This window comes from Trifolium pratense, linkage group LG5, assembly GCF_020283565.1.
Source record: "Trifolium pratense cultivar HEN17-A07 linkage group LG5, ARS_RC_1.1, whole genome shotgun sequence".
In the NCBI taxonomy this organism is placed as follows: domain Eukaryota; kingdom Viridiplantae; phylum Streptophyta; class Magnoliopsida; order Fabales; family Fabaceae; genus Trifolium; species Trifolium pratense.
The window spans coordinates 34109630-34124598 of NC_060063.1; the positions used below are offsets into that span (position 1 = coordinate 34109630).

The window sequence follows — 14969 nt, forward strand, 5'->3', positions numbered from 1 at the left end:
TCAAGTTGTATCCAACTCATAATTATTGATAAAGCAAGATAAGAAAAAAAAAGACTCCAAGTTTGATCTCAATTCAATCCATTTTATCAGAATGTGATGCATTTTTTATTGTCTTTCAATGATTTCTGTGTCACAAATAATAAATTGGATTAATAAATAAAAATAAAAATATAAAGACCAAAAGAAAATAATCTAAATAGTAAAAAAAAACAATATATAAAGTGACAATAGACAAAAAAAATTGTGAGTATTGAGAGAGATGAAATCTATAACAATATATAAAGGGGATAGGGGAGTTTGGGTTGACTTTTTCTTTGGTCTATTTTGCCTTCACTACATATGAGTAATTTTGTCTTTAATGTGAAATTAAATTCATTAAAGTCAAATATATTGATTCCATTTTCAATTTAAAAAACGTATTAGTAAATATATTTGTAAATAAGGCATATTCCATTCCATTATATTATAAATTGATGCACATGAATATAACTCAAATATTCCATTTTTTTTTTAAGATAATAAAATATGAAGAATTGGCTTGTTAAAAAAAAATGAAGAATTATATTTTAAAATAAATTTCGAATTTTAATTTTTATTAATAAATTGAATGTGAATAATTTTTTTAATCAAACTAATGCTTATATTTTAATAAAAATATATTAGTTTTTTAGCATAATTCTTTTTATCACATAATAAGAATTTGTTTTCGTATGTTAAAAAAATTGGGGTCTTGTTTAAAAAAAAAATTGGGGTCTTACCATTTTAGAATATTAGTACTATAACTTGTTTGATTGCCTCCTAATCTCCTAATAATAATGTATTGAATTCTTACCAAAATAAATAATGTTTTGAATTGTTTCCAAATATAGAATATAAATTGACTACTCATTTATTTTCATAATTTTTGTGCATGTATATAATATAAAAATAATTTGTTGTAAAACTACTTATTTATGTTAAAGGTAATTTAGATAAATGCACTCAAATAATAATACAGTTTTTTTTTTATTAATCAAATAATAATACATTTAAAAAATAAGAATTGAAAATATTGTTGATATTTTTCAAACGAAAAAAAAAACTCATCTAATGTTGTTCAAATTAATTATAAGAATAAGAAATTTCTATATATAGTTATAATTTTTAAATTTGATTTTTGTGATTAAACTCAATTAATATATCAATAATTGTCTTTCTGATTTTGATTTTTGTGATTTAAACCTGATTAATATAGTAATGGTTGCCTTTTTAAATTAACCAAAGGTCAAATAAATAAAATTAGAGAAATGTTCTACTAAGTCGCCACATAGGAGATTAGTAAATAGTAGAGTGACACCTAATCAAGTGATCAAATAGAGAATGACACATAAGAAAAGTACTATGAGAGAGAAACTCTCAAACATATAAATAATAGATAGATTACTTTGTATATGTTGTTGTTGATGAGGATGATGAATTGATGGCAATATATTAATTAATCATAACTATTATTATGCATAGCCAAAGTTATTGTATTTTCAATATTTGCAATGGAAGTAGAGTTATATTTGGATCCAGAACAACAACCAAATGATGGAAGCAGGTTTTTCCAGAACTAATACTATGCAAATTGATCCTAGAAGGTCTCGTTTTCCGTGCTCCATTGTTTGGTCACCACTTCCTATCATTTCATGGTTCATTCCTTTCATTGGTCACATTGGAATCTGTAGGGAGGATGTGTTATTTTGGATCCTGCAAGTCCTAATTTTGTCTGTGTTGATAATTTCCCATTTGGAGCTGCTACTCGATATCTTCAAATACCCAAACAAAAGGTTGGTTATTATGCATATGATACAAACCGGAACACTTTTAAAAAGTGTTAAAAAGTGTTCCGGTAACAATTGATATTTTTTTTCAAGTGTTCCGGTAAAATTAACATACCAGGAAAAAAACGTACCGGAATAGTATTTTGGGGTATAACCAATCTACCGAAAAAGTTATAAAAGACAAAGTAAAAAAAACATCACAAGATAAAAAAAAAAATATAAGAGTAATGGCTAGAGAAAATTAAAATCCGTACCCTAGTCATAAATCAACCATATCAGAGGGGTTCATAGCAATAGCAACTTTTGTGCAAGAATGATCCAATAAAATACTCACTAACTGATTGTCTAATCCGTTCAATTCATGGAGGAGTCGGCCACTCTCTAAAGCCGGTAAGGAAGTAATGATAAAATCAGTCCTTCAGGCAATACCATCATATGTAATGAGTATTTATATTATACCGGATGCCACGGTGAATGACATTGAAAAAAGGCTAAATTCCTTTTGGTGGGGTGGTGGCACTAATAATAAAGGTATTCGTTGGATGTCATGGGAGAGATTAGCATGTGTCAAGGACGAAGGATTAAGCTTTCGTAATTTTTAAAACTTTCAATATTTCTATGGTGGCGAACAGGGCCGGCCCTGTGGGTGTGCAAGGTGAGCCACCGCACAGGGCCTCAAACGTTTAAGGGCCTCAAATTGTTTATATCGGTCTATTAAAAAATTTATATATGTAAAATAAATAATGACTTTGTTACTACAAAAAATATGTTAGTACTAAAAAAAGAAAATTTAATAGGCACACTCTTAATTTTATAAGTAACTTGCGGTTGATTGTAAAAAAAGAAACTAACATTTCAAGAAAGTTTTTTTCCCGAAGGAACCGTAAGTTGGTAATAATATTAGATTGAAGATGTATTTTAATGTTATTGATTAAAATATGTCGCTTTTAGATGTTATTTACTATAATAACTATTTTTCATGTTATTTATAATTCAAATAGATAACGAGTTTTAAAAAAATAATTGTATTTTTTATTAAAAATTTATTTTTAATTTTCAAACAGGACCTTCAAATACTCGGGATCGGCCCTGGTGGCGAAACAAGGATGAAAAATTATGTCGAAGCCGGAGGCGTTGGTAGCAAGGATTTCCAAAGCAAGGTATTTCCCAAATTCGTCACTTTTTGAAGCAAGTCTTGGTTATAATCCTAGTTATGTGTGGAGAAGCTTATGGAAATCTTGTAACGTTCTCAAACTTTGTTGTAGGTGGAGTGTTGGTGACGGGAGTAAAATTAAGGTGATGACGGATCCTTGGTTGAGGAGACAAGGACGTGGATGGGTTAGTGCACCTCAATCCCAAGGTGTGTATAATCTTAGTGTGGATAACTTGATGATTGAAGGGCTGAAACAGTGGGACTTTAATAAAATCAGTAATTTATTTTCACATGATGTAGCAGAAGAGATACTAGCCGTCCCGCTAATTAGAGAGGTGCAGGAGGATTAGGTTAGTGTGGCAAGAAGAATAAAATGGAGAACATACGGTAAAATTCGGTTATAGAATATTGATGAAAGCAAAGGAAGAAGCGAGATGATGAGGAACGGAAGGTAGCTGAAAGTGTCTATGGCAGATACACGCACCACCTAAAGTGAAACATATACTTTGGCGGATTTGTCGGGACTGTCTTCCAACAAGAGCTCAGCTGAGACAGCACTATGTGCAATGGCCCGTAGTCTGCGAACTGTGTAACGGTGAGATTGAAGATACAGTAAGATGGCTAGAAATTGTTGGAATGTTGCAGGTTTACATGCTGTTATTACAGCTCGGCTGAATGCTTATAACAATGTTAAAGATGTTATCTTTGATATATGCAGCAAGGAAACCAAGGAAGTTAAGTTAAACTTTCACAATATAGAGAATCAAAATTGAAATCTTACTCAAAACAATTTGAATAGAATTACTTCACTGAAAATAACCTACGAAAAAAAAAATGATATTTTCTAATTACACCTTGAGAATTTTTAGTTATACCTAACTAGACAAAATTTCAAATTTTCAATCATTACCCTTTTTTTTTTATAATTTCGCTTCATTTTCCTTTCCTCTTCATCTTCTTTTGTCACTATTCCTTTGTAGGAATTGACAAGATCAATGTATATAAAACAAAATTTCAATCTCAGTTGAAAGGTTTAATTTGTGTCTGGGAAATTAAATTGAAAATGTGCATAACAAGATCATCAAATAATAAGTTGAGCTTAACACCAAACAATAAATTAAATGAATTACATATGCAAATAATTCTAGCTTAGAATGCTCTTGATTTCTAGCATCAACATTTTGAACCAGTTAATCCTATGTTATTCTAATTGATTTCATGATTTTCTAATATCTTTCTTAAGCGAAGCAACTAGAACCGGTTACATGGGCTAGCATACTAATAGAAACTCAAGCAACCAGAGATACATATATTATTTTAAATAATTCCTCTAATCAGTTGATGCAATATCAATGTTAGAGCAGAGGATTTCTGCACTACAAACAAGTTCAGAATATTAAATTGGCTATAAATCTCTCCATCCCACCCTCTAGTGAGGAAGATGGATCAAACGTAACTATATGAATGGTAAAAATGACAACTAATTCAATTCAGCAACTCTCTGAACTTAAATGAAATGTTAAAACTGATTCCTGATAAAAGAGCAAAAACTATTGTCCACCCAAATATATTGAATGCCCGTTAGATTACCTGACAAATAAAATAAAACAAGAATTAGGACAAAACAAAATAAATGTTTTAGTTTCTTATGATATACAAAAAGGCAAGAGTGGACTAACCTTTTATACAGAGCTTTTACGTCTTCCCCTAACAATGGACTTTCTAGAAACAGGTCACCGCATTCCTTCACATCAACTGTTTCAACTTCAAATGCTCTGTCACCACAATATTCATTCCATTCAAACCACATTTTTGAAATTAATTCTTTCTTGAAACAAGTACTGTGATCTTGCTCTTCTGGAGAATCAGCAGCTATCAATCGATAAACAAACACTTTCCTTTTCTGGCCTGGCCGGAAAGCACGGCCAATAGCTTGACGAGTAACAGAGGGATTAAGATGGACGTCTAAGATGATGATCCGGGATGCCCCAACCAATGATATACCCTCGCCACAAGCTTTGATGGACCCAAAAAATATTTTGGCATCAGGTGAATTGTTAAAGTTTTCCATGGCGCACTCCCTTTGTTCAGTGGTTGAATCTCCTGAAATCACAAAAATTTCTTTGTTAAGACCCCATCCCTTCCATTTCTTTGCTAACCTTTCTAAATATTTCAGAGGCAGGAGGTATTGACTGAACACCAAAAGCTTCTCCCCACTTGATTCGCATAGGTTCAGCATATTGCGAAAGAATTTTGATTTAACACCATCTCTCACATCGAGGTTCACTATTAGATCATCCATTATACGATCAACATCAGATATAGAATTTTCATCCCATTTATCTGCAATCGGTGCCAATTTTGGGTGCAGATATACTGCACTCCCTACAGAAGACATCTTAAACTTTTTATACTTCGTCTTCATTTTATCAACTTCATGCTTCTGTCTAGGTGTAAGATTGAGCAACACAGTAAAATCTACTAGGCCAGGAAGCTCATCAAGAAAATCTCCTTTATAGTAGTGCAGTACCTTGCCAGTCATCTCCCGCAAATCATGTATAACAGCCACTTTCCTTTTAAAATCTGGGTCCGTTTGCAAAGTCTTTTCAACCAATTCACAGAAGTCATTCCCACCAGATATAAGGATTCTACTCTTAATGCGTCGGGCAATATGCTTAGATGTTTCCATCTTTAAAAACTTTGGGCGAACAAGGTTAAGCACGTTAAATACCTCCTTAACATGATTTTGATATAGGGTTCCAGACAGTACAACTTTTCTTGGTGTGTGTACTTTTGCAAGCGACTGTACAATATCAGTATTCTCATTCCTGGGGGTGTGTCCTTCATCTAAAATGAGAATTGAGGGAACCTTAAGCAATATATCTTGGCAAGATATTGATGCATTGCTATTACAGTTATCACGGATAATGGAAGAAAACTGTTGGTATCCTAAAAAAAGGATGCTCTTCTTATCCACCCACTGTTTTAAGACTTCCAATTGTTGTGATCTATTGTCAGCCTTCACAGTGTAAAGGTCATAAAGTGGTACATCTTCCACTTGCCATGTCTGAAACTCTTTTTTCCAAGTCGACAGTATTCCCTTAGGAAGCACCACCAGAGGTCGTGCATTGGGATACTTTCCTAGAAAACTCTGCACGAAACTGATAATCATGAATGTCTTTCCAGATCCTGGAGCGTGAGCCAGAATACATCCCCCAGGATGGTCCCCCGCCAGGTTTCTGACAAGAAAATTGAATCCTTCAACTTGGTGCGGTTTCATTTGATTTGCATGCCGAGGATGTGCTGATATTTCAGTTACCATGAGATCATCTTTAGCAATCTTAACTCCAAATATATCTGCTTTTTCTTTGGCATTCCCCGGTTCAGACATATAAGTTCTTGTGCTCCTTTTAACCTTCAATAAATTGATAAAGTAATAAAAAACAACAATAATAGTAAATCAGCTTTGTGCACTTGCTGCTAGCTAGCACTAACTATAAGTAAAACCTCAAATCTAAGTCCAGAACATATATACTCAGAAATAAGAAGGCAATGTTTAACGAAGCAATTGATCCCACGTCATAAAATGTCCTAATGTGCTACTACATCATTTTGGTTTGGTAAAGATGATCCTGAATGTTTTACAGAATTGAATAAACAAAAATCACCATTTTTCTCAAAAAAGAGGTATCAAAAACCATAAATTAAAAGAGATTATGTAATACATCTAGTTTCTAAACTCTATCTGTTTCAATCTTCATATTATTAATGCTTATTGAAACATTTCAGACATACTTCAAAACTCAATTCATGCACTTGCTATGTTCTTATAAGTTATGACCAAAAAAGCATAATACAGAGACAAGTGACTAACCTTGTATTGGAACTCAAATATGGTTTCAATTCCTCTGTCAATAACCCCACAAACGCGACAAACATAACCGAGGTCGTCTTTTAAAACAAAAGAATGATCACAGTCAGGATCTTCTTCCTCTTCTTCAGGTGGCTGGTCGTTAGAAACATCCTAGTAGGAGTACAATTAAAAAATATTAAATATAATCAGTAAAATACAAGGTTTAAACAAAAATTATCCATATGATAGAGAAAAATGCTAAAAACCAAAGAACAGCACATGCAAATGCAAATGCAACTATCTCAGGTTTTAGTAACAGAAACTACATTCCTAATGCTATTAAAGTTAAATTACCATGATATGTATAGAAGTTATTTCTTGAGCAGAGAACAAAAGCATACTTACAAAACCTTTTTATTTACAATGTAAAATTTGAAGGAAGCTTTAAAATTAACATGAATAGAACAAGCTTATCAGAGAGAAGAGAGGCTGAATGTAAGAGCAAAATACTTAAACATTGTGATTCAGAAGATTTCAGGACATAAAATTACATGCAATATGCATTACATTAACTACAGTATGATACCCAGACGCTTGTTCAAAAAAAAGTATGATAACCATAATATACATATGTATACCTTATACTAAATAAAGCTAATAGAAATGAATAGACCATTTTCTGTGAATATCGATAAAATTAATTAGTCTTTTTCGAAAGTCAATGGATATTCAGTGAATATCGACAAAATTAATTAGTCTTTTTTATAAATCGATGGATATTCATGTTAATAAGTAACAAGTAATAACCCCATCAAAGAAGGAAACAGAATCATACTTCTTTATATATCAATTCATTACCCCACACAATAGTCCATTTTTTCAATTTCCCCCCCTTGTCTTCATAAGGAAAATTATTTGTCTCAGAATCTTTATAATAAGGAAGCACTGAAAACAAAATAACATGAAAACAAGCTCCCAAACAAGTAGGGGAAAAATCTAAAGATAGTTGTTCTAATTGAAAAGTAAAATCAAAAGAATGTAACCATACTTTAGAAGTTTCTATCGCCAGAGACATCTCCCTCCAAATATCTTCCAGCCCATCATCTTCAGCATCCACCTCATTATTTTCTTCCTCTTGTACACCAACATAAACACCTGTATCTTTCTTTGTGTTATCTTTAGGAGGCAGACTTGTTTCAAATTTTAGATCTGCACTTTCTCCATGGTAAGCATTGGGAGCATGATAGCCCTATAAAGCATTTTGTACAGAGAATAGTAAAGAATGTCAGTGAAACAACAACAATAACATTCCTTTTCCCCCTGTGGGGTCAGCCAGAATGCTAGATAGAATGAGAAGAAGAAAAATTGTATAGGGAAAAGGAAAAATGAAAGATATGTAACCTGGTTATCTTCTTCCTTGTGCACACCAACATAACCACCTTTATCTTTCTTTATGTTATCTTTAGGAGGCGGACTTGTTTCAAGTGCTACAACTACACTTCCTCCATTGTAGGCATTGGGAGCATGATAGCCCTATAAAGCATTTTTTTAGAGAGAATAGTAAAGAATGTCAGTGAAACAACAATAACATTCATTTTCGCTCTTTGGGGTCAGCCAGATAGAATGAAAAGAAAAAAACTTTTATAGGGAAAAGGGAAAAAGAAAGACATGTAACCTTATTATCTTCTTCCTCGTGTACACCAACATGAACACCTTTATCTTTCTTTATGTTATCTTTAGGAGGCAGACTTGTTTCAAGTGCTAGAGCTGCACTTCCTCCAGGGTAACTATAGGGAGCATGATATCCCTATAAAGCATTGTTGCATAAAGAATGGTTTTTTTTAATCAACCAGTTGCATAGTGAATCGTAAAGAATGTCAGTAAAACAACAACGTTCCTTTTTTAATCCTAATGCACAGAATCTTACAAAGCAATCTACCTTTATGGGCATCTAATAATCCCTATGGAAAAAGTCCATGCAATGCAACATGTTCTGAAAAATAATTGGAAAACCCCATATATTGTTGTTATCTTTCAACAATAATGGTGTGTCTTAGCCTGAATATAAGGAAAAAAATCCAGGTAGAAATAGCATAACTATAAATCCAGATAATTTAGATATAAATCCAAACATCCATTATTTTTTCAAATTTATAATTTGCATAACTACCAAGCAACAAGATACCAGAAATTTTATAATGAAAGATTCAAGTTTAGCAAGACAGTAAATGATTACAAAACTGGGACACTTAAGATAAAAAGGTCAGACTTCACTTCAGTAAAAGCTTTACAGTAGAATGGGGATCAGATCACTTTATAATTATTGAAAATGTTCGGAGTATGTGCTTAAAAACGCACATCATTAAATGGAGAGAACTTCTGCAACAACTATGAAATGAAACATTTAGGCTATGCAATGATATATTATGTCTCCATTTTTTACAGAATAGATTAGAGTCAAAGATGTATAATCAATAAGTTATATATGGTACAAAGACATGATAAGCAAAAAAAGAGTGTAAACATATAGAATAAGTCATAAAAATTACATGATTAACTTTTTAAGCCATGTTTTCAAGATATAGTATATTTGTCCTCATCTCCAAGAGATTCTGCTTTATAAATATTAAAACAAAAATAAGGCAATATGTTCTTGAAAACAAAAAACAGAATTAAGGAAGATATAAAAATTCAAACTAGAGTCAATTAGGAATTTACAAGAATCTTTCGCCAAAAATGATAAAATGAAATGCAAATAGTTATTCAAATCAGCTCAAGAGGGATACAACACAAATAAAAGGCATATTCAAAGGATTATAAAAGCAGGGCAAAGCTTACAATTCTTTTTATTGCAGGAGACTGAACTGGTTTCGGCAATATAACTTCATGAAATGGAAGAAAACATGTTTGATCCCTATCATCTTCCTCATCTGAATCAATGATAACAACAGGAAATGGTGCTGCAGGAACATTCTTTTCTCTTTTTGGTGCCAAAACATCCCTTTCAATGTCCCCCTCATCCAAATCCAAATCTATAACATTGTGATTCGACATACCCGTTACTTTTTTATTCTCTGGGTTGTGATTTTCTTCCTCATGATTCGACACCACTTTCAATAATTTATTGATAAGAATAGGATATTTTGCAAAGTAAGGGCCCAATGTTTGCATTTTTTGGGTTATAAGGGCTTCAATATCCTTTGTTACGCTTCCATATTTTCCACTCTCTAAACGATGTATAACATCTGAGATTACATCCGGATTTTTGTAATCTACAACATTGCCATGTGCTGAATGCGGCAAGGTATCACTTGATAATTTAAGTTTTTTATATTCTTCCTCAGATGAAATTCCTGGTTTAAGAAAATGAAATGTATTTAAATTTACATGATAATAATTAATATTCATCAAGTCATCTTTTGTTTCAAATAAACTAAAAAACTAAACAAATTGAACTACATGAATAAGTAAACATATTCACTAATGCAATAGGTCACATAAACTATACTTAGAAAATAAATGCATCTCTTTTAAGCATTATATATTGAATATGAATATTGCACAACTCCAAATGTTCTAAAAAGTGCATCTGTGCATCCATGCTAAGAAAGCATAATACAAGTACAATAACAAGAGAAAATACTCCAAAAGCTTATATAATTCAATTGGACTTATACTTAAACATGACCCTACACAGACCAACACCATTTCAACTCGATTCAGCAGTTCATCAAACCGAATAAATGTTTCAATAAAGTAAAAAGGGGGTTTGAAGTTTGAACCCACCATTTTGTGTTTCTAGAAAGGTCAGGATATGCATACAATTAGGTCCCAACAGAACCAAATCCTAGTGGTATACACCCAAAGCCATCATTTCATGCCACAAGATTCTCAGCCCCTGCCCCTCTAATTCAAGCACTGGAGTATTTTGAAACAGAGGAGAAGGGCGGTTTGAAGAAAGAGTTATACAACATTTACAAAAATGATCAAGGGATTAAACATCAACTATTATGATAATATATTATTTTTTCCTTTTATTCTAAAAATTGATAAAGTAGTGAATGTATTTGTTTAAAATGAACATGTGATCCTCTCATTCATTTTCCCTTTTCCCTATAAAACCCTGCATCCAAACAAGTGCATATATTTGTGTATGTTCACTCTGAGACTGCAATGAACATACAGTCAATAGGTCAATCGGTCATTGCAGTCACTCTGAGACGAATTTATACAACATTGCAGTCAATCAGTCATTGCGGTTGCTACAGGGTGAAATAATTTTACATTTTCAAAGACTATATCAAGTGGCACCACCATACTAGTAGAGTATCAGTTTATTTCGTAAATAAGTTTTGGAATGTGTTTGAAATACAAGGTTGAAAGACGATTTAGGGTAATATTTTATTAAATCCTATGCAAGTTGGTTTTTGGGTTCAAAAATTAATTTTTTTGTGAGTAGGTTTGAGCGAACATGATTGAAATCGTCTGATCCAGTTTCTGGCGTGGTTACGATTAGGTCATTCACTTTATTAAATATCAAGCAGTGTAATGCAGTTCGGAGGCTACCACATAGCCGCAATTGCAAATGCTGACTGCAGTTTAACAAAATTGACAAAAAGTGAAAAAAATCAAAAACGAAAATGAAGATGAAAACACAACGAGAAAATGACCGGCAAGTACATGATGATGATGATCAACAACTTATACTACATTTTTCAAAAATGAAAATAAAAAATGAACAAAAAATAAATAAAATAAAAAATGAGAAAGAAATGAAGAATATGTTATACCAGTTGAAGCTGTGCGTTTAGCTGGTGGTAACAAATGAACCGATGACTCCATTGATGACTACGCAAAAAAACTGAAAATCGTACGGAAAAATAGGTTTCGTAAGGTTAGTGAGAAACTGAGAATAGGGTTTTAAAGAATTGAGAAAATGCGTTGAAGAATTTGGAAGGTTATGAGTTGAGGAGTGAATGAAAGCGTGAGTGTGAGAGTGGGTGACTGTGGCTTTTGGTTTTGCCTTACGGGAATTGTAAAGGCGAAGTGAGAATTTTGCGGGAGGGGAAATTATTCTCTGTGGTGTGCTTACCGTGGGTGTGAATGAACCATGGGTTTGATTGGTCTTTTGAAATTGTTGCAAATTGGCGTGTCGTTGATTGAAGAACTTTTTCATTGTTATTTGTTGATTGTTCACGTTCTCACTGTATGCTATTTCTTTTGTACTGTAGTGGATTGAGTAGTCGAAGGAATATACTAGTAGTACAAGATTACAAGTAGGGGTGTAAAGTAAGGTAATCCGAAAATAAAATTAAGGATAAATTTGATAATTAGTCCCTTAATTTATTTATTAATTAAATATTCATCTTTTAACTAATTAACATTTTTTTGAAAAAAAAAACTAATGTAAATGATCAATATGACAAATATAATTAAAATTAAGGGATCAATTTATAACGATAATTTTGCTTATTTGATTATTGATGTGACCACGTAACACGTTTAAATGACCGGTATGTTGAAAAGGAAAACTTGTCATCAGTCATTTTTTAATGTTAAAGTTTTTTGAGAAAAACTAACGAAAACAATCAATATGACAAATAAAATTGAAGTTAAGAGAAGCCACTATGTTTGGTCTAGTGCCGAGGGATTTGGGTATTATGTTATAGGTCATGGGTTCGATCCTCAGCTCATTGTAAACCAAAAAAAATGAAGTTAAGAGACCAATTTGTAACGTTAATTAGCTAAGGGATCAATATGAAACTAATAAATAAGTAAAGAGACCAATTTATAATAATGAATAAGTTAAAGACCAATTGTCCAATTTAACCTAAAATTAATCAAACCCACATGGTATTGGGTGAGATCTCTTAATTAGGAATACAATAGTCATAAAACTTTTAAAAAGAGTTTGTTATCTATTTGGGTCTTCCATGATTCGAAGTCCCTGGAGTTGTGCATAGATGTATCCAATTTATGCCATAAAATTAAACAAAACGATAAATCAAATCGAATCGAAAATTAAATGATTTAATTTGGTTTTGATCAAAAATCGAACCCAGCAAAAGAAAATAAAATTAGTTTGATTCTCATTTTTCAATTTTAAAAACTGATAAATCGATGAACCAAACTGATATGTTTATATATTTTATTGTAATATTGTTAATTTTTAGTGATTCGTTATATTTTACAGGGTTAAATAAGTTTGTTATCGATACAAAATTACTAAATTTAATTTTTCATCTTCATAAGAAAATGTAAAGTTTTGGTCATGTTGTAAAGTTGATGTATATTTCTGATGATTTTGCAAATATGCATAGCGCATTATAAAAAGTTTGTCCAAAAGTAAGGAGCATAAAATTTGATTTCTATGTCAAAATATTCGTTACTTTTATCTTGATATTTTGATTTAGAAAATTCATATTTAATTCGTCTCATATTAAAAAATACTAAACTTTTGTAAATGAACTTTTGATATTGTTCTAGATATGCTTGATTGTCGAAATTTAAATCCATAAGTTATTGTTAGTCCAATTAAGTGATATTGAACGACTTGATTAAAAAAATTGAATTCCTTAATAAAGTAAGTATCATTAGTTAAGTTTGCATATGAACTATGTTTCAAGTTGAAGGGTTTGATCTAAAATTTTTGATTTCTGTCGACACAATTGGCATTATTAGTCGAGACATAATAGTCATTTCATTTGAACTAAGTTTTTTTAAGTTATAGTTAATCTAACTAGTTGAGGTTGAATTGTTTGGTTTTAGAATTTGAATACTTAAGTGTTTCTCATTCTCACTTGGTCAAGTTGAATAGTAAGATTGAGAATGTTTGATCTCCTTAGTTTCTTTCAGTCTAATTGGTTGTGACATAACAATCCTTTCATAATAACTAGGTTTCTGGTGTAATAATTCGTCCAACAATATGAGATTGAATTGTTAGCTAGAATGTTGAAATTCAACTTTTTAAGTGTTTATCATTTTAATTAGGTCAAGTTGAATAGATTATCTGAGATGAATTGATTCCCTATGTCACGGTTGAGAAAATTAGTTGAGACTTAACACTCATTTCATATGAATTACGTTTCTTGAGTCATAGTTAATCTAACTAGTTGATGTTGAACTATTACATTGTCGACATTTAAATTCTTAAGTGTTTTACATTTCATTTTGGTCAATTTATTTCTTTAGTTCTTATCGGTAGAATTGGTAGCAACTTAATAATCTTTTCTTGATAACTAGGTTTTTGATTCACAGGTAATCCAATTAGTTGACATCGAAATGTTATATTGATAAAAATTTAAATGTCTTGTGTCTCGTTCCAATTAGGTGGTATTGAATTGTTTGAAAAAAAAAATTAAAATCAAACACGTACAATACAATTGAAGTTGTCATGTCAAGTCCCTTAAGTTTTAGCAGATCAAACGCACCCTTAATAATAGTTGGTAGAATTACTCTTTTTTTTTTTTTTTTTTTAATAATCACACACTACATGAAAACCTCAATTGTCTAATAAAACTTGTCGAGGGCATAAGTAAGAAAAGCCCTCAAACTTATTAGGGAGCTTCTATGGTACATATGAAAAAATTCAATCTACCGGTACATTAGATCAATTAATTAATAATTATTATTAAATCAAAAAATTATTTGCCGATTATTGTATTTCAGAGATAATAATTTCATAAGAAAAGATACAATTTCAATGTTTTATAAGCAATACACAAACGTTTTTACATTTTTTCATAAATAAAAATCAATATTGACTATTATGAGTGATAAAAATTTTATTTTTTTATAATTTTGATAAATAGTATTTAGTTATTATAATATTTTAAATGATAAAAAATTATTTCTTTCGAAAAAATATTCATTTACCTAATAATTTAATGATCTAATATATCGGAAAAATATTCATTTACCTAATAGAGGTCTGGATAAGGTTCAATTTGAAAGCGACTCGCATGTGTTGTCTGAAGCTATTCGAATGAGGCGTAGTGATAATTCAGAATTTAGTTTAATTGTTGCTGATATTATCCAAATTATGTTATCGTATATAAACCTTGAAGTGAAGTTTGTTAGGAGACAAGCGAATATGGTTGCTCATTCACTTGCTCGGGCGGCCAATTCTTGGGCTAGTTTCCGTAGATTTGAGATTATT

General features: G+C 31.4%; 1 protein-coding gene across 1 annotated transcript; it reads right to left on the reverse strand.

The window, feature by feature from the left end:
* Window positions 1-4237: 4237 nt before the first annotated feature.
* LOC123886489 (protein CHROMATIN REMODELING 35-like) lies at window positions 4238-11653 on the reverse strand. The gene is made up of 8 exons (XM_045935806.1): window positions 11602-11653; window positions 9650-10164; window positions 8487-8618; window positions 8213-8344; window positions 7860-8060; window positions 6833-6982; window positions 4638-6373; window positions 4238-4548 (listed from the first exon to the last, which is right to left on the reverse strand). Exons 1-8 carry the CDS (start codon window positions 11651-11653, stop codon window positions 4545-4547), a joined length of 2922 nt encoding a protein of 973 aa, XP_045791762.1. The 3' UTR covers window positions 4238-4544.
* Window positions 11654-14969: the final 3316 nt, after the last annotated feature.